Source organism: Salvelinus namaycush, chromosome 18 (genome assembly GCF_016432855.1).
Source record: "Salvelinus namaycush isolate Seneca chromosome 18, SaNama_1.0, whole genome shotgun sequence".
Classification (NCBI taxonomy): Eukaryota; Metazoa; Chordata; class Actinopteri; order Salmoniformes; family Salmonidae; genus Salvelinus; species Salvelinus namaycush.
Window position 1 is genome coordinate 31,999,198 of NC_052324.1, and position 26,443 is coordinate 32,025,640.

Here is a 26,443-nt window from a genome sequence, read left to right on the forward strand (position 1 = left end):
TTTTCAACAACAGGTTATGGTCAGTAATATCAAAGGCTACACTGAAATTTAACAGTACAGCTCCCACAATCTTCTTATTATCAATTTCTTTCAACCAATCATCAGTCATTTGTGTCAGTGCAGTATATGTTGAGTGCCCTTCTCTATAAGCATGCTGAAAGTCTGCTGTTATTTGTATTTGGTCAAACACAATTTTTTCCAACAGTTTGCTAGGAGCTGACAGCAAGCTTATACAGTGGGGCAAAAAAGTATTTAGTCAGCCACCAATTGTGCAAGTTCTCCCACTTAAAAAGATGAGAGAGGCCTGTAATTTTCATCATAGGTACACTTCAACTATGACAGACCAAATGAGAAAAAAAATTCCAGAAAATCACATTGTAGGATTTTTAATGAATTTATTTGCAAAGTATGGTGGAAAATAAGTATTTGGTCACCTACAAACAAGCAAGATTTCTGGCTGTCACAGACCTGTACTCGTTACCTGTATTAATGGCACCTGTTTGAACTTGTTATCAGTATAAAAGACACCTGTCCACAACCTCAAACAGTCACACTCCAAACTCCACTATGGCCAAGACCAAAGAGCTGTCAAAGGACACCAGAAACAAAATTGTAGACCTGCACCAGGCTGGGAAGACTGAATCTGCAATAGGTAAGCAGCTTGGTTTGAAGAAATCAACTGTGGGAGCAATTATTAGGAAATGGAAGACATACAAGACCACTGATAATCTCCCTCGATCTGGGGCTCCACGCAAGATCTCACCCCGTGGGGTCAAAATGATCACAAGAACGGTGAGCAAAAATCCCAGAACCACACGGGGGGACCTAGTGAATGACCTGCAGAGAGCTGGGACCAAAGTAACAAAGCCTACCATCAGTAACACACTATGCCGCCAGGGACTCAAATCCTGCAGTGCCAGACGTGTCCCCCTGCTTAAGCCAGTACATGTCCAGGCCCGTCTGAAGTTTGCTAGAGAGCATTTGGATGATCCAGAAGAAGATTGGGAGAATGTCATATGGTCAGATGAAACCAAAATATAACTTTTTGGTAAAAACTCAACTCGTTGTGTTTGGAGGACAAAGAATGCTGAGTTGCATCCAAAGAACACCATACCTACTGTGAAGCATGGGGGTGGAAACATCATGCTTTGGGGCTGTTTTTCTGCAAAGGGACCAGGATGACTGATCCATGTAAAGGAAAGAATGAATGGGGCCATGTATCGTGAGATTTTGAGTGAAAACCTCCTTCCATCAGCAAGGGCATTGAAGATGAAACGTGGCTGGGTCTTTCAGCATGACAATGATCCCAAACACACCGCCCGGGCAACGAAGGAGTGGCTTCGTAAGAAGCATTTCAAGGTCCTGGAGTGGCCTAGCCAGTCTCCAGATCTCAACTCCATAGAAAATCTTTGGAGGGAGTTAAAAGTCCGTGTTGCCCAGCAACAGCCCCAAAACATCACTGCTCTAGAGGAGATCTGCATGGAGGAATGGGCCAAAATACCAGCAACAGTGTGTGAAAACCTTGTGAAGACTTATAGAAAATGTTTGACCTCTGTCATTGCCAACAAAGGGTATATAACAAAGTATTGAGATAAACTTTTGTTATTGACCAAATACTTATTTTCCACCATAATTTGCTAATAAATTCATTAAAAATCCTACAATGTGATTTTCTGGATTGTTTTTTCTCATTTTGTCTGTCATAGTTGAAGTGTACCTATGATGAAAATTACAGGCCTCTCTCATCTTTTTAAGTGGGAGAACTTGCACAATTGGTGGCTGACTAAATACTTTTTTGCCCCACTGTAGGTCTGCTGTTAGAACCAGTAAAGGCCGCTTTACCACTCTTGAGTAGCGAATTACTTTAGCTTTCCTCCAGGCCTGAGGACAAAGACTTTCCTCTAGGCTCAGATTAAAAATATGACAGATAGGAGTGGCTATAAAGTCAGCTACCATCCTCCGTAGCTTTCCATCTAAGTTGTCAATGCCAGGAGGCTTGTCATTATTGATCGATAACAATAATTTTTTCACCTCTCCCACACTAACTTTACAAAATTAAAACTTGCAATGCTTTTCTTTCATTATTTGTTTTTTTTATGCAGGAATACAATTGCTCACTGTTCGTTGTTGGCAGTTCATGCCTAAGTTTGCCCACTTTGCCGATGAAATAATCATTAAAATAATAGGCAACATCAAATGGTTTTGTGATGAATAAGCAATCTGATTCGATGAAAGATGGAGTTGAATTTGTCTTTCTGCCCAGAATTTCATTTAAAGTACTCCAAAGTTTTTTTCCATCATTCTTTCCATCATTGATCTTGGCTTCATAATAAAGTTTCTTCTTCTTTTTGTTGAGTTTAGTCGCATCATTTCATCATCAATTTGCAGTAAGTAAGCCAGTCAGATGTGCAGCCAGACTTATTAGCCACTCCTTTTGCCCCATCTCTTTCAACCATACAATACCTCATCAATCCATGGAGCCTTAACAGTTCTTACAGTCAGTTTCTTAATAGGTGCATGTTTATCAATAATTGTAAGAAGCAATTTCATAAATTAATTAAGTGCAGCATCTGGATGCTCCTCATTAATCACATCAGACCACAAATATTTTTAACATCATCCACATAAGAGTCACAGCAAAATCTTCTGTATGATCTCGTATACATTATTTTAAGCCCAGCTATTGGATCTTTGGCTTTCCTGGATATAGCCACTATATTGTGATCACTGCATCCAATGGGTACAGATACAGCTTTAGAACAAAGTGTGATCGATAAATGTGATCGATAAATGTGGATGATCTTGTTCCTGTAGTGTTTGTAAACACCCTGGTAGGTAGATTAATAACCTGAACCAGATTACAGGTACTGGTTACAGTAAGAAGAAGCTCTTGAGCTCTTGAGGAGGGGTGCGTCACTTGAGTGGGTTGAGTTACTGACGTGATCTCCCTGTCTGGGTTGGCGCCCCCCTTGGTTTGTGCTGTGGTGGAGATCTTTGTGGGCTATACTCTGCCTTGTCTCAGGATTGTAAATTGGTGGTTGAAGATATCCCTCTAGTGGTGCGGGGGCTGTGCTTTGGCAAAGTGGGTGGGGTTATATCCTTCCTGTTTGGCCCTGTCCGGGGGTATCATCGGATGGGGCCACAGTGTCTCCTGACCCCTCCTGTCTCAGCCTCCAGTATTTATGCTGCAGTAGTTTGTGTCGGGGGGCTAGGGTCAGTTGGTTATATCTGGAGTACTTCTCCTGTCTTATCCAGTGTCCTGTGTGAATTTAAGTATGCTCTCTCTAATTCTCTCCTTCTCTCTTTCTTTCTCTCTCTCGGAGGACCTGAGCCCTAGGACCATACGTCAGGACTACCGGGCATGATGACTCCTTGCTGTCCCCAGTCCACCTGGCCTTGCTGCTGTTCCAGTTTCAACTGTTCTGTCTGCGGTTATGGAACCCCTACCTGTCCCAGACCTGCTGTTTTCAACTCTTAATGATCGGCTATGAAAAGCCAACTGACATTTATTCCTGATTATTATTTGACCATGCTTGTCATTTATGAACATTTTGAACATCTTGGCCATCCTCCCGGGTGGCGCAGTGGTCTAGGGCACTGCATCGCAGTGCTAGCTGCGCCACCAGAGTCTCTGGGTTCGCGCCCAGGCTCTGTCGCAGCCGGCCGCAACCGGGAGGTCCGTGGGGCGACGCACAATTGGCATAGCGTCGTCCGGGTTAGGGAGGGTTTGGCCGGTAGGGATATCCTTGTCTCAGTATGTAAAATGTATGCACTCTACTCTAAGTCGCTCTGGATAAGAGCGTCTGCTAAATGACTAAAATGTAAAATGTAAATGTTCTGTTATAATCTCCACCCGGCACAGCCAGAAGAGGACTGGCCACCACTCATAGCCTGTTTCCTCTCTAGGTTTCTTCCTAGGTTTTGGCCTTTCTAGGGAGTTTTTCCTAGCCACCGTGCTTCTACACCTGCATTGCTTGCTGTTTGGGGTTTTAGGCAGGGTTTCTGTACAGCACTTCGAGATATTAGCTGATGTACGAAGGGCTATATAAAATAAACTTGATTTGATTTGATTTGAGAAGAAGCTATTGAAAACCAGTCAATATTCAGGTCCCCAAGAAAGTAGAGCTCTCTGTTTACATCACATACACTATCAAGCATCTCACACATATTATTTAGATGTGTGACTTTAGCACTTTGTGGCCTATAGCAACACCCCACAAGAAAAGCTTTAGATGTGCCAAGGTAACCTGCAACCACAACACTTCAATAACACTTGACATAAGATCTTATCCAAGCATTACAGGGATATGGCTCTGAATATATACAGCAACACCTCCCTCATAATCATTTCTGTCTCTTCTATAGATGTTATATCCTTGTATTACTACTGATGTATCATCAAATTAATTATCTAAGTGAGTTTCAGAAATGGCTAATATACGAATGTTATCTGGTGTTAGCACGTTATTGATTTCATTAACCTTATTTCTAAGGCTACGTATATTAATATGGGCTATTTTCAGCCCTTTCCTGGGAAGCTTATCAGAGATAGACATAATACTGAAAAGAGCAAACAAAGCAAGAGAAAAAAATATACATTCAGCAGTCCATTAATCAATTGGTGTGTGTGTGTGTGTGTGTGTTCTGCGGGGTTGAAGCTACGAACCCATAAGCTTGGGTCTCTCATCCTTTCCAGGCTTCTGGGAGGGAGGGTAGACAATGAGCCTGTCATAGCAGATGTAAGCAATGTCCTCACGTGCTCCTGCAGCTTTCATGGCTGCGATCAGTTCTTTCTTTTTCTGGCACACAGCTTCAGGCCTTCATGGTCGAATTGCTGAAAAGAAACCACTACTAAAGGACACCAATAAGAAGAAGAGACTTGCTTGGGCCAGGAAACACGAGCAATGGACATTAGACCGGTGGAATGATGGATGGCACTAAATACAGGGAAATTCTTGAGGGAAAACTGTTTCAGTCTTCCAGAGATCTGAGACTGGGACGGAGGTTCACCTTTCAGCATTACAATGACCCTAAGCATACTCCTAAAGCAACACTCGAGTGGTTTAAGGGGAAACATTTAAATGTCTTGGAATGGCCTAGTCAATGCTCAGACCTCAATCCAATTGAGAATCTGTGGTATGACTTAAAGATTGCTGTACACCAGCGGAACCCATCCAACTTGAAGGAGCTGGAGCAGTTTTGCCTTGAAGAATGGGCAAAAATTCCAGTGGCTAGATGTGCCAAGCTTATAGAAACATACCTCAAGAGACTTGCAGTTGTAATTGCTGCAAAAGGTGGCTCTACAAAGTATTGACTTTGGGGGGGGTGAATAGTTATGCATGGTCAAGTTTTCTGATATTTTTTGTCTTATTTCTTGTTTGTTTCAGAATAAAAAATATTTTGCATCTTCAAAGTGGTAGGCTTGTTGTGTAAATCAAATGATACAAACCACCCAAAAATCTATTTTAATTCCAGGTTGTAAGGCAACAAAATAGGAAAAATGTAAAGGGGGGTGGATACTTTCGCAAGCCACTGTATCTACTAAACCTAGCCCTAGCCCTAACTCTCAACTTAATCCTTACCCTAGCTCTAACCCTTATTATAAACATAACCTTACCCAAATGTTTACATTAGCAAGCAGTTGCTTATCAACAGATAACAGTTTGTTGATAGTGATGGACTATCCAGACTATCCAAATAAAGTGTGACCAGACATCTGAGGATGAGAAGGATCATATTGAACACCGTAGACATACATTAAGTATACAAAACATTATGAACACCTTTCTTTCCTTGACATAGATTCACCAGGTGAATCTAGGTGAAAGCTATGCTCCCTTATTGATGTAACTTGTTATTAAATCCACTTCAATCAGTGTAGATGAAGGGGAGGAGAGGTTAAAGGAGGATTTCTAAGCCTTGAGACATGGATTGTGTGTGTGCCATTCAGAGGGTGAATAGGCAAGACAAAATACACTGCTCAAAAAAATAAAGGGAACACTTAAACAACACAATGTAACTCCAAGTCAATCACACGTCTGTGAAATCAAACTGTCCACTTAGGAAGCAACACTGATTGACAATAAATTGCACATGCTGTTGTGCAAATGGAATAGACAAAAGGTGGAAATTATAGGGAATTAGCAAGACACCCTCAATAAAGGAGTGATTCTGCAGGTGGTGACCACAGACCACTTCTCAGTTCCTATGCTTCCTGGCTGATGTTTTGGTCACTTTTGAATGCTGGCGGTGCTCTCACTCTAGTGGTAGCATGAGACGGAGTCTACAACCCACACAAGTGGCTCAGGTAGTGCAGCTCATCCAGGATGGCACATCAATGCGAGCTGTGGCAAGAAGGTTTGCTGTGTCTGTCAGCGTAGTGTCCAGAGCATGGAGGCGCTACCAGGAGACAGGCCAGTACATCAGGAGACGTGGAGGAGGCCGTAGGAGGGCAACAACCCAGCAGCAGGACCGCTACCTCCGCCTTTGTGCAAGGAGTAGCACTGCCAGAGCCCTGCAAAATGACCTCCAGCAGGCCACAAATGTGCATGTGTCTGCTCAAACGGTCAGAAACAGACTCCATGAGGGTGGTATGAGGGCCCGACGTCCACAGGTGGGGGTTGTGCTTACAGCCCAACACCGTGCAGGACGTTTGGCATTTGCCAGAGAACACCAATATGGGCAAATTCGCCACTGGCGCCCTGTGCTCTTCACAGATGAAAGCAGGTTCACACTGAGCACATGAGCACATGTGACAGACGTGACAGAGTCTGGAGACGCCGTGGAGAACGTTCTGCTGCCTGCAACATCCTCCAGCATGACCGGTTTGGCGGTGGGTCAGTCATGGTGTGGGGTGGCATTTCTTTGTGGGGCCGCACAGCCCTCCATGTGCTCGCCAGAGGTAGCCTGACTGCCATTAGGTACCGAGATGAGATCCTCAGAGCCCCTGTGAGACCATATGCTGACACATGCACATTTGTGGCCTGCTGGAGGTCATTTTGCAGGGCTCTGGCAGTACTACTCCTTGCACAAAGGCGGAGGTAGCGGTCCTGCTGCTTGGTTGTTGCCCTCCTACGGCCTCCTCCACGTCTCCTGATGTACTGGCCTGTCTCCTGGTAGCGCCTCCATGCTCTGGACACTACGCTGACAGACACAGCAAACCTTCTTGCCACAGCTCGCATTGATGTGCCATCCTGGATGAGCTGCACTACCTGAGCCACTTGTGTGGGTTGTAGACTCCGTCTCATGCTACCACTAGAGTGAGAGCACCGCCAGCATTCAAAAGTGACCAAAACATCAGCCAGGAAGCATAGGAACTGAGAAGTGGTCTGTGGTCACCACCTGCAGAATCACTCCTTTATTGAGGGTGTCTTGCTAATTGCCTATAATTTCCACCTTTTGTCTATTCCATTTGCACAACAGCATGTGCAATTTATTGTCAATCAGTGTTGCTTCCTAAGTGGACAGTTTGATTTCACAGAAGTGTGATTGACTTGGAGTTACATTGTGTTGTTTAAGTGTTCCCTTTATTTTTTTGAGCAGTGTATTTAAGTGCCTTTGAAACGGGGTATGGTAGTTGGTGCCAGGCACACCGTTTTGTGTCAAGAACTGCAACTCTGGGTTGTTCACGCTCAACAGTTTCCCATGTTTCTCAAGAGTGATCCATATCAAGAATATGCAACTCAATATTAGGAAGGTGTTCTTAATATTTTGTACACTCAGTGTAGACGCATCTTAGCTGCCTCCATGTGTGGGGATTGATTCATTGTACAGGTTTAAAGAGATATTCAGATAGAATTCTTGTTCATAATGAAGATAATGTTACAGATTCTTCTTATCTCCAAGCTCCTGGAAATGCTATTACTGACTCAACAGCAAATACATTACTGGCTAAGCCATATGGAGATAATAAAGATGGAAAAACTGTCGAAGACAATGATAAACCAATGAGGTTCTTACCAGAGAATACAGATGAAATCGGTAATTTACATAAATATAAAGGTAGAGACCAACAGGTGGAAGATGCAACTCATGAAGAAATGACCAAACCTAATAATAGTCTCAAATTATTACCGCTCATTACTAACATACGTGAGTAGAATGACACCTTTAAAAGTGCAGAAGAAGAACAGTCACTTTTATTATTTTGGTGGAAAGATGAGGCAAGCTGGGGATTCCAAACAACAAAGGCAGATTACAAGTATCCAAGAATCTGAAGAAAACCCACCCCTTCTCCCAACATCAAAAACAGACAAATTGGAAAACATTTTAAACAACCATCCGCAAACGCAGGACGTAGTCCCTTTTGAACGTAAGCAAAGAGTAGTCTCCATGTGTAATGGACTCAGGAGGGTCTAGAGATGTGGCTTGGCTGGCTTGCCCCAGTTCCACAGCTTTGGTTTTGCTCTGTGAGGAGGATGTGCTCTCCTGTTGCCACTGACACATGGGTAGGAACATTCCCTGTAGCTATAGACACACGGGTAGGGTCATTCCCTGTTGCTACAGACACACGGGTAGGGTCATTCCCTGTAGGGAGCTGTGTGCCACTGCCACCTGCTGGACTATTCTGATAAAACATATCACTGTTCTGAGAAGACACATAACTGTTCTGAGAAAAGACATTCTGAGAATACACATCATTGTTCGGAGAAGACATCACTCTGCCTATTTCTGTTTTCTCTCCGGGATGGTCTAGCCTCTGCGTTGGTGGTTCCTGAAGCTCACTAATCTCCTGGCATTGCACAATGTAATGCCAGTCAGCTGGATGAGCTGCCTGGCGGTGCAGCGGTTTAAGACAAATGAAGTGTTGTTTGCCATCCTCACACCAAGTACAGGTGCAGAGTCCAGGCCTGCTTCTATTGTTGAGGTGTGGTGGTCTTACCAGCACTTTTACAGCCGCCGAAGCATCACCCAGGTGGGTGCTACATTTCAGTAGTGGACACTGATCTACGGAGGAGGAGCTGTGCCTATCGAAAATGACAAGGTTCCCGAGGAAGAGATCCGGGGCCCGTCTGTCAGATGTCTCTACCTCCCTGCCTGGCTGTACCATCTATGCTCCCTCCTCTCATGAGAAGATAAGAAGTTGAGAAAGGTACTAAAGCTGTGGATGACCATCACCCAAGAACTACCAGATCCTCCTACATTTGTTTTGTGAAATTGTTGTCTTTTGTTTTCCTTTTTAAAAGCAAATTTGAGATTCAACATGTAATTAAAAGAGCTACCTATACAAAATAAAACTATTATTATTCTGACAATTTATTGATTCAGAATGACCTTTTGGAATAACACACAATTATGACATCACGGAACATGTCAACAGAACAACACATGATGTTTTCTCTTTGATGTCAAAAAGCATACTCTTGAATGATATCCACGTGAAACATTTTAGTACATTTGAGTGATATTTGGTGCTAGTTAGACATATTTAGAAAAGGGCATAACATTTTAATAGAACAATATTTATTTCAAAACTGATGCATTACCATCAAAATGTTATCTAAAAAAAGACCATATTTAGTTGTAAAGAACAGCGACATACAATAATAAATATTGACATACATCATGTGTGAAATGTTATTAAAAATGACACTGGCAAGGCTGGATTCAACTCAAGGAAATATTCTGTAAACTGTAACAGAGGAGATGTGAAGAAAATACTTGAATGTTAATGAAACTGTCCTGAAGGGCAATCTGTGAAGACAAGAACATTGCTAACAATGTAGAGAGAAGATTGTCTTTTGCAATCATGAGACTAACCTAACTCATTCCAGCAAATTTAAAAAAGGCCATGCTAAATACTACATCACTAAATACAGTGTTCAGTACTACAGGCTGGGAATAGCAGCTCATCATTAGACAGCAGAAGACTAGATTATTTCCATAGATAGCGCCACCTAGTGGAAACTACCTGCTCTGAACTCATGACCTGATCAACATTGCCCATTTACAAATACCAAATTGTCAATGCCATTTTAAACACTTGGTTACACTGAAACATCCTTCAAATAAATCAAAATCTTAAAAAAAAAAGAAAAGAAAAAGCAACATACATTTTTTGCTTAAGGAGCAACTGGAACTTTGGCATTATCAGTGTTAAGACAGAACTTTGTAGCAATATCGTGGACAGTGACAGCTTTTCATTTCTTGATGAAGTCAAATTGAGATAAAAGTATCGTTTTTACACAAGGTTCATCATCAATACAAATAAACAACCAATAAATTGCTCTACAATACCAAAATATATTTTTAAATCTCACAATTACCTATATTTTTTGATCATCTGTAAATATGTGTTTTACATTCATTGCCGATTCTTCAAGAGACACCACTGGGAGTACTTCGCAAATGCCACCCTATTTCCTATATAGTGCATTGCTTTTGAACAGAGCCCTGGTCAAAAGTAATAGGGTTCCATGCCTTGATCAGTGCATTCCATCATGGCTCAATCACTACGTCAGCGTAGACAACATCCGGTGTATTTTATCCCGTTCCCCTACAGCAGTGTTTCCCAGCTCCAGTCCTCCAGTAACCCCAAAAGCACAACTTTTTGCTGTAGTCCATTACAAACTCACCTGATTCAACTCATTGAGGGCTTGATGATTAGTTGACAAGTTGAATCAGGTGTGCTAGTCCAGGGCTAAAACAGAAATGTGTGCCGTTAGGGGTACTGAAGTTGTGAAACACTACTCTAAACATCCACCACCAGCTCTAGTCACTAGCCAGTGCATAGCCTACCAGTTCACTGTGTGAAACTGTACAGAGGAAATGACTTAACAGCAAGCCAATAGGCCTGTCACAGCAAGTACCTGGGATCATTTAACGACACACATACGGCTCAGTTCTGACTCATACTGTACGTCTCATCCAAGTACTTTTTGTATTTTCCCCATAACTCCGTAGAAGCAGGCATACATTCACTTTTCATTTTCTGCATATTCATAATAACCATTTTCAATGGCTTTAGAAATAATATTTTCTGCTGATAACCTTTGGCCAAAATAATGTAATGCTTTGATTAGGTCATTCATGTCAGCTTCCATGCCCACCTTCTCCAACCATACTTTCAACAGTTCATAGACTCGATCTTCAGGATGAAGGTGCACAGTGCTTTTTATAGCGTTGTCAGAGAGTCCGATGTGCCTGAAGAATCTGTTATGGTAGTGAACATCCAGCTCTTCAAAAAGTTCAAAACTTTTCTTCAAGGACTCATCACCTGAAAACAAAAAGGCGTCAAGACCATGACATCAAAGCCCACCATTCAATAGTGTATTATCATCTTAGGATAAATATTATTTTATGTTAACTAGTCTAAAACCATAAAATATAGAGGGTATACTCTCACCATTCAAAGGAACCAGTTTGATGAGGTCATTTTCCTAAATAAATACAAATAAAGAAACATGGTCAGTTATGAATCCTAAAACATAAGTCTGGCTCCTTAATTAGGCCTGTGCACTAGCTCTGAAGTTAACTCTTGGAGGGTCATGCCGGAGGGTAGGGGAAGGACCTCTACAACAGCTCTGGGCTTCTTGTCTCTGCCCTTAGTCCCTTCCTTGACCCTGCATGCACATCTATAAATCACATTTACAATGCCTTCAGAAAGTATTGACACCCCTTGACTTTTTCCACATTTGGTTGTGTTACAGCCTGAATTGAAAATGGATTAAACTTAGTTTTTTTGTCACTGGGTCTTGAGTCAAGAAGCATTCAACCCCTTTGCAAGCCTAAATAAGTTCAGAAATAAAAATGTGCTCAACTCACATAAGTTGCATGGACTTACTCCATGTGCAATAAAAGTGTTTAACATGATTTTTGAAGGACTGACTACCTTATCTCTATACCCCACACATACAATTATCTGTAAGATCCCTCTGTTGAGCAGTGCATTTCAAACACAGATTCAACCACAAAGACTAGGGAGGTTTTCCAATGCTTCACAAAGGGCACCTATTGCTAGCTTGAAGTATTCTGAAAATAATAATGTGCAAATATTGCAAAATCCAGGTGTGAAATATCTTAAGAGACTTACCCAGAAGGACTTACAGCTGTAATCAGACTCAGGGGTGTCTCATGTAAATGAGATATTTCTGTATTTCATTTTTAATAAATTAGCAAACATTTCTAAAAACATGTTTACACTTTGTCATTATGGGGTATTGTGTGTAGATGGGTGAGAGAAAAAATTGATTTAATCCACTTAGAATTCAGGCTGTAACACAACAAAATGTGGAATAAGTCAAAGAGTCTGAATACTTTCTGAAGGCATCGTTTGTGCTTGGGCTTGGCCATTAGCAATAGTTCGGCAAATCTTCAAAAACATGTCTAAAAATGCACACTAGAAAAGACTGGTGACCGACCTAGTAAGTCTTCGTCAAGATGGTGCAAAGGGAGTAGCACTACTTCAAAATGGGACATGGTGGCTAAGCGTCCATTTGACCGTAAGATTAATTATTAATTGTGTGTACTAACGCTATCATACATCAGACAACTGTGGCTTTCAACAAATAGTAAGTTAATGGAGCAGAGAATAGAAAGTAAGACCAGATCCAGAATAGGATGAGTACTAAATTAACTATAAGGATGGAGTTAGAAAAGAGCTTGGGGGGAGACAGGGGAAGGTAAGTTAGCCTGAGCATGACCAGAGCAGCTGCTCTCACCCCAGCCGCAGTGCCAGGCTGCCTCTTGGCCGAAGGGCTGGGAAGAGGGGAGGATCTGGGGAGGGGGGCTGAGGGTAGTGCAGACAGACTGGACTGGGAGGAGTTGGTGGTGTTGGGGAGGCTGTCGCCCAGTCCATTGTCCTCATCCTCTGAGGCTTTGTCACCCACCGCCTGGGTCTGCTCCAGCAAGGGATAGAGCTGTGTGTCATCCAGCACAGCATTCTGGTTGTTCTGCCTCTCCTCAATTGACCTGTTATTTTGATCATCCTGCAAAATATGAAAAATTATATTGTCTAATGAGGAACATTTTTTGCTGTTCAATGGTGCTGTTTGCCATGTTCTCACAAAATGTGTGTAATTTTATCAGCTCATCTCTCAGTAATTTTATCAGAACTAATCAAATTTGATATGCAGTGCTGATTGAGTGACACTGTGAATGTGAAAATAACATTTGAATGAGACTGACTGACTCACCACCACAACTTTTAGCGTCGCACTGGGATTATTCTGGGTGTCTGGAACAGAGGAAATGTGACTCAGACACGGCACTTTACATCCAGGTACAATATTGACTGTTCTGTTGACAGCCTTAAGACGCAGTGAGCTTCAAAGCTTTGAGGCTATGTGCCCTCTGGATGGCACCCTATTCTCTTTATAGTGCACTACTTTTGACCAGGGCATATAGGGCTCTGGCCAAAAGTAGTGCACTATATATGGAATAGGGTGGTATTTGGAACGCAACCTGAGCTATGGAATAGGGTGCTATTTGGAACACAACCTGAGCCTTCACTATTGAAAGCAAAGGTATTTATTTTATATAAAATGACCTTACCTGTCCTTTTAAAGGGCTTTCGCCTCATCCAATAGACACCGGCAAGTGCAGCAGTGATACCCAGTACTGTCACCACAATCAGAAATACTGTTTCAATAGAGAGAAAATTGTCACAACCACATCCCTCTGCTGTTTTCCAAATTAGCAGTTTGCTGTTTGAATCCCGGATTGCCCCTTTATATTCAGAAATAGTAAATTATCAAATACATGCAACATTAATAACATTTACAAAAATAACGACACAACAGAGCATGCAGCAAGGTGATGTATGCTGTACCTGGGCCTGGAGTTTTACCTGAGATGGTGCTGGATGTGGGCAGTCTGGTCTCACAGACCGTGTTGAACGTAGTGGTGCAGTTCTTCACACTCACCTCATTGTCTTTACATCTGGGAGAAGAGGAGGGTTTCAACAAAAATAGATTTTAAAAATAAAAAGATATGGAATGTGTAAGGTGAACATTCTTCATTTTGTAATGTTTAATGATAATCTAATGGAAGTTAGTTTGTCAAGTATCAGTGAGTATGCTCAAATATTCTATGGACCTACCTTGAGCACTTTTTGCACACCTCGCAGGCTTGGTCAGGTGCACAGAAATACCCTGGTTTACATTGGCACTCTGTGTTCTGAGTGATGGTGCATGTCTTTGTGGTCACCTGATCTGTGACAGGAACACAGAGTTTGGCATGTTGAAGACACAAAAAGAGCAGGGCCTGCATTCATAAAGCATCACAGAGTAGAACTGCTGATGTCGGCTCCGCTTTGTCATTCATTTTAATGGCATAACTTCATCTTCAAACAGAATTTACCTGAGCGACACTTAGTGCACTTTAAGCACTGTCGCAGTCCGTTGTCATGCTCAGTGTATGTGTCGAGGTCACAGTCCTCACATGTTCCTTTCTCCAAGGCACCCGTGCAGTACGCTTTGACATATTTACCTGAGGCCATAGAGAAACAACAGTTGTCTACCTGTACATAAAGCAGACACTTGACGGTCAGCTGAATATTCATTACTGTAGCCATATAACCGGAGTCATTACATGGTCAAACTTGCTTCAGTAGTTCCCATGATGGATTTCAGCTTGTGACAGACTGGCTACGTCCCAAATAGCACCCTATTCCCTATATAGTACACTACTTTTGACCAAGGCCCATAGGGCTCTGGTCACAGGTAGTGCACTATATAAGGAATAGCATAGGGTACCATTTCAGATGCATACACTGTGGATCTCAAATCTTCATTTGTCTCACCAGCTGGGCAATTCAAACAGCAGATGTTGTCATGTGGGTACTCCATGTTCTCCCTGCATGAGATGTCCCGCTGTTTCCTGTTCCTGACGCTGCCTCCTGTCTGTGTCATCTCAAGGCCAGATTGAGCTGCCGCCATGGTGTTGAGGGCCCAGATGAGGACAACCTTAGATAAAGATGAACAACTTGTATTAAAAACACACTGTCATCCAGTTGTCCCCTTGCTTCCTTTAGACACCCATAGCATCCAAGCAAAGTGTAATCAAAGTGGGTTAGCAAATCTGCATTGTAGAGCTGGTTGTTTATCATCTCACAATATGGCATTATCAAATCTAACTTTTTTTTGTCATATGCACAGGAAACAGTGTAGTCTACACAGTACAATGACATTATTGACTTTACAATAAAACCAGGAATACCTCTAGGTTCCATATTAATGACTAACCAGGGAAGGGCAAAATCACAATCCCAGAATATTTTGGAGATCATCCAAACCTTGTTAGCAAAGCAATTTCTTAGCTTTTGTACATACAGAGCTCCTTGTTCAAATGACATCATAGTTTTCAACACTTAGGTTTAATAACAGGACCAATATAATTTCATTCCTGATCACACCACTGATTCTCTAGCAAAACAAATACAAAGTTCAGCTACTGCGGAAGAGGGGAAGCAATAAATGGGAATTTCCATCAACGGCCATATTGGAGATGGCTCATAAATCTCTCACTTAAATATTGAGACATGGTTGACTACTAATATGCCATTTAATGTGATGTGTAGAGACATCAGCAAGATGCCAGTCATTGAGAACGTGGTTATTTTAGGCTGCATTTAAAAGCACCCCAATCCTGATCTCTTGCTATTAATTGGGCAAAAGATCAGAATTGGGATGCCTCTAAACGCAGCCTCATACACAGTGAACATGGAAGATATGTTAAACCCTGTCTTTCTTATCCCGGTCACTTCAACTATAAGTGAAGCAAGCCTAATGATTAGTCATTTCTGTAGTTACACAAACATGATTTTGAAACTGTTCCAATGGGTTCAAATTAATCTCCAAGCAGACACATGTGCTGAATTAATAAGATCACTGAAAAATAATGTTGCCAGTGTAAATATGAGGTAGAAATGTTCTATAGCCTAGGTCTTTATATGGTTGAACTAGGCCTGTGTGTGTGCTGTATTTCTCAGCGAAAGACAAATAAGGACGGTGTTTTGCAATTTCCCCACTAATCCCTTTGGAACTGCCGCTGAGTCACAAGATACATGGACACACCCAATTTAGCAACCAGTATTCACCTGTAAATTACAGTGAAGTATGTCCAAACCTATGGCCTTCCTACAAACCTGCTGAACAAATTAAAACCCAAGCACATTCCAGACAAGACGCTACGTGACAGCTAGACTGCATTATAAACTGGGTGATTCGAGTCCTGAATCCTGATTGGCTGACAGCCGTGGTATATCAGACCGTATACCATGGAAATGACAAAACATGTAGTTACTTCTCTAATTATGTTGGTAACCAGTTTATAATAGCAATAAGGCACCTAAGCGGTTTGTGATGTATGGTCAATATACCACAGCTAAGGGCTATATCCAGGCACTCAGCTTTGCGTCGTACATAAGAACAGCCCTTAGCCGTGGTATATTAGCAATATACAGTTGAAGTCGGAAGTTTACATACACTTAGGTTGGAGTCATTAAAACTTGTTTTTCAACCAAACCATACATTTTGTTAACAAACTATAGTTTTGGCAAGTTGATTAGGACATCTACTTTGTGCCTGACAATACATTTTTCCAACAATTGTTTACAGACAGATTATTTCACTTAAATCACAATTCCAGTGGGTCATGAGTTTACACTAAGTTGACTGTGCCTTTAAACAGCTTGGAAAATTCCAGAAAAGTATGTCATGGCTTTAGAAGCTTCTGATAGGCTAATTGACATAATTTGAGTCAATTGAAGGTGGACCTGTGGATGTATTTCAAGGCCTACCTTCAAACGCAGTGCCTCTTTGCTGGACATCATGGGAAAATCAGAAGAAATCAGCCAAGACCTCAGATATATTTTTTTAGACCTCCACAAGTCTGGTTCTTCCTTGGGAGCAATTTCCAAATGCCTGAAGGTACCACGTTCATCTGTACAAACAATAGTATGCAAGTATAAACACCATGGGACCACGGAGCCGTCATACCGCTCAGGAAGGAGACGCGTTCTGTCTCCTAGAGATGAACGTACTTTGGTGTCAAAAGTGCAAATTAATCCCAGAACAACAGCAAAGAACCTTGTGAAGATGCTGGAGGAAACAGGTACACACGTATCTATAGCCATAGTAAAACGAGTCCTAGTTTGCAACTGCACATGGGGACAAAGATCGTACTTTTTGGAGAAATGTCCTCTGTTCTGATGAAACAAAAATAGAACTGTTTGGCCATAATGACCATCGTTATGTTCGGAGGAAAAAGGGGTAGGCTTGCAAGCCGAAAAACACCATCCCAACCATGAAGCATGGGGGTGGCAGCATCATGTTGTGGGGGTGCTTTGCTGCAGGAGGGACTGGTGCACTTCACAAAATAAATGGCATCATGAGGAAAGAAAATGATGTGGATATATTGAAGCAACATCTCAAGACATCAGTCAGGAAGTTAAAGCTTGGTCGCAAATGGGTCTTCCAAATGGACAATGACCCCAAGCATATTTCCAAATTTGTGACAAAATGGCTTAAGGACAACAAAGGCAAGGTATTGGAGTGGCCATCACAAAGCCCTTACCTCAAACCTATAGAAAATGTGTGGGCAGAACTGAAAAAGCGTGTGCGAGCAAGGAGGTCTAATAACCTGACTCAGTTACACCAGGTCTGTCAGGAGGAATGGGCCAAAATTCACCCAACTTATTGTTGTAAGATTGTGGAAGGCTAGCCGAAACGTTTGACCCAAGTTAACCTCTCTTGGGTAAGGGGCAGTATTTTCACGTCCGGATGAAAAGCGCGCCCAAAAGTAAACTGCCTGTTACTTAGGCCCAGAAGCTAGGACATGCATATAATTGGTAGATTTGGATAGAAAACAATGTAGTTTCTAAAACGGTTTGAATTATGTCTGTGAGTATAACAGAACTCATATGGCAGGCAAACTTCCAAACAGGAAGTGAGAATTCTGAAAAGGGTCGATGTGAAAGTCATCGCCTATTCAATTCCCTGTAATTTATGGATCTGTTTGCACTTCATACGCCTTCCACTAGATGTCAACAGTCAGTAGAACGTAGAATGAAGCCTCTAGTGTGATGTGGGGCCGGATGGGAGCTATTTGAGTCACTGGTCTGGCAGATTGCCAGTTCCTGGTCACGCACGCTAGTCATGGAATGGCAATGTGTGCCATTAGTTATACAGACATGAAGAAATGCTCCGGTTGGGACGTTATTGGATATATATAATAACATCCTGAAGATTGATTCTCTTCTAAGTTTGACCAGTTTATTCGACTTGTAATATAACTTTTTGAAGTTTTCGTCCGACGTTTGCCTTCACTTGCGCCAGTGTTTGGACACGTGTACTACACATGCTAGCTAAAGTTGCTAATTTAACATAAGTAATGGACATTATCGAACAAAAAAACGATTTATTGTGGAAATATGATTCCTGGCATTGCATTCTGATGAAGATAATCAAAGGTAAGGGAATATTTATGATGTAATTTCGTATTTCTGTTGACTCCAACATGGCGGAGAAATGTTATTTATATTTGAGCGCCGTCTCAGATTATTGCATGGTGTGCTTTTTACTGAAGTTTATTTTTTATTTTTTATCTGACACAGCGGTTGCATTAGGAACAAGTGTATCTTTAATTATATGTAAAACATGTATCTTTCATCAAAGTTTATGATGAGTATTTCTGTTATTTGATGTAGCTCTCTGTAATTACTCCGGATATTTTGGAGGCATTTCTGAACATGGTGCCAATGTAAACCGAGATTTGTGGATATAAATCTTCACATTATCGAACAAAACATAAATGTATTGTGTAACATGATGTCATATGAGTGTCATCTGATGAAGATGTTCAAAGCTTAGTGATTCATTTTATCTCCATTTCTGGTTTTTGTGAAAGCTATCTTTGGCTGGGAAAAATGGCTGTGTGTTTTTTGGATTTGGTGGTGATCTAACATAAATATGTTGTGTTTTCGCTGTAAAACATTTTTTTTAAATCGGACACGATGGGTAGATTAACAAGATGTTTATCTTTCATTTGCTGTATTGGACTTGAATTTCGCGCGCTGCCTTTTCAGCGGAATGTTGGGGGGGGGTTCCGCTAGCGGAACGTGTGTCCTAGAAAGGTTAACAAGAAGTTAAGCTTTATTTTCATGTATTACCCTTGTGATTTTATGAAGGTTAAATATTTATAATTCTGTAGTTTGAATTTCACCGGAAGTTGGCCAGGTGGGACGCTACCTTCCCACCTGCTCATAAGTTACATGTATTTGGCTAAGGTGTATGTAAACTTCCGACTTCAACTGTATATGAATGTCAGCATGTATTCTTTCTGTAGATAATTGCATCCTGTCGGGCTGTATCACCGCCTGGTACAGCAACTGCACCGCCCGCAACCGCAGGGGTCTCCAGAGGGTGCTGCAGTCTGCCACGGCCTGTTCACCCCACTATCATCCAGAAGGCGAGGTCAGTACAGGTGCATGAAAGCTTGGACCAAGATACTGAAAAACAGCTTCTATCTCAAGGCTATCAGACTGTTAAATAGCCATCACTAGCCGGCTTCCACCCGGTTACGCAACCCTGCAGCTGCCCTATAAACATAGACTTGGATTCTGGCCACTTTAATAATGGAACACTAGTCACTTTAATAATGTTTACATATTGCTTTACTCATCTCATATGTATATACTGTATTCTATTCTACTGTATTTTAGTCAATGCCACTGACATTGCTCAATCTAATATTTACAATTTCTTATTCCATTCTTTCACTTTTAGATGTGTGTATTGTTGTGAATTGTTAGATACTACTGCCCTTTTGGAGTTAGGAACACAAGCATTTCACTACACCAGCAAAAACATATGCTAAATATGTGCATGTGACCATTAAACTTTGATTTGATGATTCTGCCAGTGTCTTTGTGCAAAGTTGAGGGTCGCTAGACTTCAATGTTCATAGTATTGACGTCAGACGGAAGAACAGAGGACACATGATTATTGTATCGTGTGAAACTTTCAGACGTTCTGATGTTGTGGGATTGTCTCTGGTGTTTACAGAACATTGGTGCTGTGAGATTAGGATATCAGGGCCTGCTTAGACAAAACAATTGTAGCAGTAGAACAAAGGATTACAATGTATGAGAAGAAAATTAGCTGTTATTGGCAGAGAGGTTTGGAACGGTCTTTTTTATTGGTTTATTAACTAAATTTACTGCCTGGTGATGTTACCAGGCAGGCCAAAACTCCATCCCACCAAAACAGGCTGAAATTTCAGGCAGTCTTTTCAAACAGCTCTTAAACTAAAAGGGCATTATCATAATTTTCACAATATTATTCCAACCTCATATAGTACGGCTGGGCAATATGGACAAAATATCATATCACAATATTTTTGATGGTATGATGGTATTTGACGATATTTTATGTTTTTGGATAATAAAAGTTCTAAATATGCTTTATGAGTAGTTCATGACCATAGGGTGGCAACACAAATGATAAGTGATTTCAAATGGGGCTTTTTCCATTTATACTGTTCAATCCAACTCCAAACAAAGATAATTTTCAGCATTATCATCAATTTCTGCACTTTTATTAGAAATGTCCACACTGTGCCACGCAGCATGATATGGGCAAAAAAAAAAATCGAAGCCCATTTAATTGGTGAACTGTTGGAATCACAAAATATAATGATTATTCTAATTCTATAGTTGGAATATAGTGGGCAGCACCTTGAATATATTGTTGTTTGACATGACAACGAATGAATAAGCCAGGGAGGAATTATTGACAGGGTTGGTCAGTGTTTCCAGGAGACCGTAATTAGATGTTACCCTTTCCATGACAGACTGACCAGGTGAATCCTTGTGAAAGCTATGATCCCTTATTGATGTCACTTTTTGAATCCACTTAAAACCAGTGTAGATGAAGGGGAGGACACAGGTTGAAGAAGGATTTCTAAGGCTTGAGACATGGATTGTGTATGTGTGCCATTCAGAGGGTGAATGGGCAAAACAAAAAAATGTAAGTGCCTTTGAACAGGGTAGTAGGTGCCAGGCGCACCAGTTTGAGTATGTAAAGAACTGCAACGCTGCTGGGTTTTTCAAACTCAACAGTGACCCGTGTGTATCTGGAATGGTCCACCACCCATGTCCCTGTGAATTGAGGCTGTTCTGCCCCCCCTTCAATCTACACAATACCCCATAATGACATAGCAACAACAGGTTTGTAGAAATGTTGGCAAAATTAAACCCTGGAAATATCACATTTAAATAAGTATCCAGACCCTTTATTCAGTACTTTGTTGGGGCACCTTTGGCAGCAATTACAGTCTCAAGTCTTCTTGGGTATGACGCTACAAGCTTGGCACACCTGTATTTGGGGAATTTCTCCCATTCTTCTCTGCAGATCCTCTCAAACTTTGTGCTCTGTCAGGTTGGGGGGAGCACCGCTGCACAGCTATTTTCAGGTCTCTCCAGAGATGTTCCATCGGGTTCAAATCCGGGCTCTTGCTGGACCACTCAAGGACATTCAGAGACTTGTCCCAAAACCACTCCTGCGTTGTCTTGGCTGTGTGGTTAGGGTTGTTGTCTTGTTGGAAAGTGAACCGTTGCACTGGTTGACTCCAATCAAGTTGTAGAAACATCTCAAGGATGATCAATGGAAACAGGATGCACCTGAGCTCAATTTCAAGTCCCATATCAAAGGGTCTCAATATTTATGTAAATAAGATATTTCTGTCTTTTATTTTTAATACATTTGGCAAACATTTCTAAAAAACTGTTTTCACTTTGTCATTATGGGGTATTGTGTGTAGATTGATGAGAAAAAGGGTAAAAGATGAACGGAGCAAAGTGAAGAGAATTTTGATCACAACCTGCTCCAGAGCGGACAATGACCCTAAGCACACAGCCAAGACAACGACCCTAAGCACACAGCCAAGACAACGACCCTAAGCACACAGCCAAGACAACGACCCTAAGCACACAGCCAAGACAACGACCCTAAGCACACAGCCAAGACAACGACCCTAAGCACACAGCCAAGACAACGACCCTAAGCACACAGCCAAGACAACGACCCTAAGCACACAGCCAAGACAACGACCCTAACCACACAGCCAAGACAACGACCCTAAGCACACAGCCAAGACAACGACCCTAAGCACACAGCCAAGACAACGACCCTAAGCACACAGCCAAGACAACGACCCTAACCACACAGCCAAGACAACGACCCTAAGCACACAGCCAAGACAACAGCCCTAAGCACACAGCCAAGACAAAGGAGTGGCTTCGAGACAAGTCTCTCAATGTCCTTGAGTGGCCCAGCCAGAGCTCGGACTTGAACCCAATCTAACATCTCTGAAGAGACCTGAAAATAGCTGTGCAGCGACGCTCCCCATCCAACCTGACAAAGCTTGAGAGGATTTGCAGAGAAGAATGGGAAAAACTCCCCAAATACAGGTGTGACAAGCTTGTAGCATCATACCCAAGAAGACTTAAGGCTGTAATCGCTACCAAAGGTGCCCCAACAAAGTACTGAATAAAGGGTCTGAATACTTATGTAAATGTGATATTTCCATAATTAATGTGTAATCAATTAGCAAAGTACTGAATAAAGGGTCTGAATACTTATGTAAATGTGATATTTCCATAATTAATGTGTAATCAATTAGCAAAAACTGTCTAAATACCATGTTTTGCTTTGTCATTATGGGGTATTGTGTGTAGGTTGATGAGGGAAAAAAAACGATCAATTTTAGAAAAAGTGTTAACAAAATGTGGAAAAAGTCAAGGGGTCTGAATACTTTCCAAATGCACTGAACATCAAACTTCTCAGAGTGTGAGTGCTGATCTAGAAACAGTTTTCCCTTTTAAGATCTTAATGAATAAGATTGCATGGATAGGGGGAGTTCACCACTCCTACTCTGAGAAGCTTGATAACTAGTCTCCCTAGGCCGATGGGAAGTCTGGGATTTCCGAGACTTGATGATAGCTGTGGCCCCAGAGCTGGACCTGTGCTACTTTAGTAGGTAATCAGATTCATCACTTTTCACAAGTAGATCATAATGGTTAGTTATTTTACACAGAACACAAGATGACATGTTTCCCCCATAGTAGATATTCTACGACCTTGTTCCCTGTAAAAAGATATCCTTTAATTTCAACTCTAATCAAATGGCATGTTGTTGCCATTTTTCAACAGGTGCACACCTGAGAAATAAGATATAGGCATAGACTACCATATGAAGCAGCCACCTCATTGTAGATTTTATATATATATATATATATATATATATATAAAAATTTAAGCATGAGGTACACAAACTGCACAACTTCAAGTGCATATCAGATTAAAAAACATGTATGAGTATGTACAGCAGTGTTCTAGAATATTGGACCGTCAGCATTTATACTTTTCTAATTCCAGGAGATGCGTTCAGAAATCTGCATTTTCAAAATGCATTTTATGCGTTTTATATTGCTTGCAATGAAATAAAGCTATTTTTTACTAAAACTATGCATGGTCATCATGTTTATAATGTTTATCATAGAAAAAGTGTAGCCAGCTACATTTCCTAATGTTTTGCTTGAAGTTAATCTTGCATTTTACCGGAGAAAAGTAGGCTACACTGAGAAAAGTACTGGAGAAAAAAGTATACTGAACAAAAATCTAAACACATGCAACAATTTCCAAGATTTGACTGAGTTACAGTTCATATAAGGAAATCAGTCAATTGAAATAAATATATTAGGCCCTAATCTATGGATTTCACATGACTGGGCAGGGGTGCAGCATGGGTGGGCTTTGGAAGGCATATGTCCACCCACTGAGGAGCCAGGCCAAGCCAATCCGAAATAGTTTTTCACCAAAAATGGCTTTATTACAGACAGAAATACTCCTCAGACGATCCCACAGGTGAAGAAGCCAGATGTACAGGTCCTAGGCTGGCGTGGTTACACGCGGTTGAGGCCAGTTGAACGCACTGCCAAATTCTCTAAAATAACATTATGGTACAGAAATTAACATTCAATTCTCTGGCAACAGCTCTGGTGGACATTCCTACTGGATGGATTATGCTCACTAACAGGGATGTAAACAAAATTCTGCTAAAAAATGTAAGAGAAATAAGCTTTTTGTGCATATGAAACATTTCTGAGGTCTGTTATTTCAGCTCATGAAACCAACACTTTACATGTGGAGTTTATATTTTTGTTCAGAGTAACTGCACATCAGTCTGAGCACATCAGTCTGAGCGCTGTCTGCTAATAGAATGCCTGTTTATGTATCCTCATCCAAGTGGAGAAGTGCAACTGAAGCACATCATTTGTCTGATGCCAAGCAGAAATTAAAAAAGATTTTTAGATATGCATTTACAAAACGCAGCAAGACATTTCTTATATATAAATATCTCTGCGTGGGAATCGCAATTTCTCCAACTGTCAAGACACTTAAATGAATAGCGGAAATGTCGGCCACCTGGATACCCGTTGGTTGGGAGTTGTGGATTCTGGCTGTGCGTTCCCCGTGTATGGTGGTCACAGAGCCGCGACTATGATTTACTCGACATGTCACAATGGGACGCCGAACTAAATATGCGGCTCGGAGACCAAAATTCCCAACCAACGCGTCCTCTATTCATTTGAATGTGTTGACAGTTGGAGAAATTGCTTGAGCTGCGCTGAGAATTAAACACTGCTGTGCATAAGTGTACACGTTTGGTACTATGATAGGGCTTTTAGTCAAGCAGTAGGCTACACCGGCTTCAACCGGCGCCACACAAAAATGTCACACCTTTATGAGGCCTTTCCATTGGCATGTTTACGCGACATTCTTTCTGGCCGAACACATGGCACATCGATTCTGAAGATTTTTTTTATTTTAGAATATATTTGGATCAAAATTAGGCCAACATCGATCATTTCATTGGCGTGTGAATGGCATTGCTACGTGCAGTGTGTGAACAATGTTCCCAGTCAATTTGATCCCACCGACCGATACAAGTTTCGCGTGAAGGGAAATAAAATAAACTTACCATCAAATGTATATAGCTCATACTCAACGGTGGCGTAGACATCCCCGTTGAGAGAACCACTATCCGACTATACTCAACGGTGGTGTACACATCCCAGTTGAGAGAACCAGCATCCGATATTATACTTTTTTTCTCGCGGAACAAAACTTTAGCCAACTCTCCTCATGAGAGAACGTTCCAGATGACGATTGCGCAGTCTCCGTCACGCCCTTTTAGTCAATAGATTATCTAGGTAAATCCCAATTTAACCTTGTCCTCTATCCTAGACACTTTTTTTTGTCTGTAGATATCTAAAATGAAGTGCAAATAGGCCTAGATGCCTAATACTTGTTCCATTATTATTATTATTATTATTATTATCATCCACAGAATTAAAGGATGCTTTTTGGGATAACTTGATACATGTTTAATTACAGTATAAATGCAAATAGAAAACACAATATGGATTGAGTTATTGAATATGTCTTATTCCATATATCATACACGGGAGTTAAAGAGTATATATATACCATTAAAAATGCGGTTTTAGTTGGGAAAAACCCACTTTGTAAAACGTCTAGGATTACAAGGCACACAACATTATCAATGTGGAAAACGCTCTTTCTGTGGGTGTCAGTTTGACATTATCTATGCAACAGTTGTCTGCTCCGTTGAGATACAGTATCTCTAGTCTCTCACGCAGACACGGCCATATAGTCACAGGAAGGGGATGGTTAAACGGACTCATTTGCTCAGAAAGAGAGGAATTTCATACTCACATAAGAGTGCTGGGACACATGAACTAGTACACCTAACAGTGAACTGTGAAACTACACTAACCTGTTCAACCTCGTCTACTGATATAATTATGTGTGAATGGTTTAGATCAAATTTAAGTATATTTTTGACCTATTTAGTTCAAATATCAAATTCAATATTAATATTTACAATGAAAGTTAAAAATAATAATACAGGATGGACAGGTGCATCAAACGTTCTGCCGCAGTTGTCATACAGTAGCCTATACTGTCTGAATCCAACACAGCCACATATTGTACAGAGCATTTTTAGTTTTGCTGATATTTTTACCTGTTACCTTAACAACTTGCTCATGGGGTCATTTAACGCTATAACCTGAAACTGATCAGACAGCGGGTCATAAAACATTTCTTGATGAGCATTAATAGATCATACTGTATTCTACAACAGTATATCCATAGTCTATTCCTTTAGAAATGGGCAATCCTTAGAGCAAGAAAGCCATTGTTCATATACAGTGCATTCGAAAGTATTCAGACCCCTTTACTTTTTCCACTTTTGTTACATCACAGCCTTATTCTAAAATTGATTAAATTGTTTTTTCCCCCCTCATCTATCTACACACAATACCCCATAATGACAAAACTATTTTTTACTACATTTTTGCAAATGTATAAAAAAAAAAACTGAAATACTACATTTGCAGTTGAAGTCTACATACACC

General features: G+C 41.2%; 1 protein-coding gene across 4 annotated transcripts; it reads right to left on the reverse strand.

Moving 5' to 3' along the window:
• Positions 1-9,237: 9,237 nt before the first annotated feature.
• On the reverse strand, positions 9,238-25,159 carry LOC120063362 (tumor necrosis factor receptor superfamily member 10B-like). Of its 4 annotated transcripts, none has more exons than XM_039013706.1 (10): positions 24,982-25,159; positions 14,741-14,903; positions 14,299-14,427; positions 14,039-14,150; positions 13,769-13,878; positions 13,492-13,578; positions 13,134-13,174; positions 12,828-12,926; positions 11,345-11,378; positions 9,238-11,215 (listed from the first exon to the last, which is right to left on the reverse strand). In XM_039013706.1, the coding sequence occupies exons 1-10, from the start codon at positions 25,021-25,023 to the stop codon at positions 10,917-10,919; spliced, it is 1,116 nt and encodes a 371-aa protein (XP_038869634.1). In that variant the 5' UTR covers positions 25,024-25,159; the 3' UTR covers positions 9,238-10,916. The 4 variants fall into 4 exon arrangements, with proteins under 4 accessions (XP_038869634.1, XP_038869632.1, XP_038869635.1 ...); XM_039013704.1 differs by having other exon boundaries at positions 12,660-12,926; XM_039013705.1 differs by having other exon boundaries at positions 10,223-11,215; positions 12,660-12,926; positions 13,787-13,878; positions 24,982-25,158.
• Positions 25,160-26,443: the final 1,284 nt, after the last annotated feature.

Bases quoted from the DNA above. Each gene is read 5' to 3' on its own strand.
- LOC120063362 (XM_039013704.1), bottom strand. From the start codon at position 25,023: ATGTCTACGCCACCGTTGAGTATGAGCTATATACATTTGATG. The intron at 14,151-14,298 runs GTAAATTCTGTT...TTCCTGTCACAG, and splicing joins GTGCACTAAGTGTCGCTCAG to ATCAGGTGACCACAAAGACA. The intron at 13,175-13,491 runs GTAAGGTCATTT...CCTCTGTTCCAG, and splicing joins AAAGCCCTTTAAAAGGACAG to ACACCCAGAATAATCCCAGT.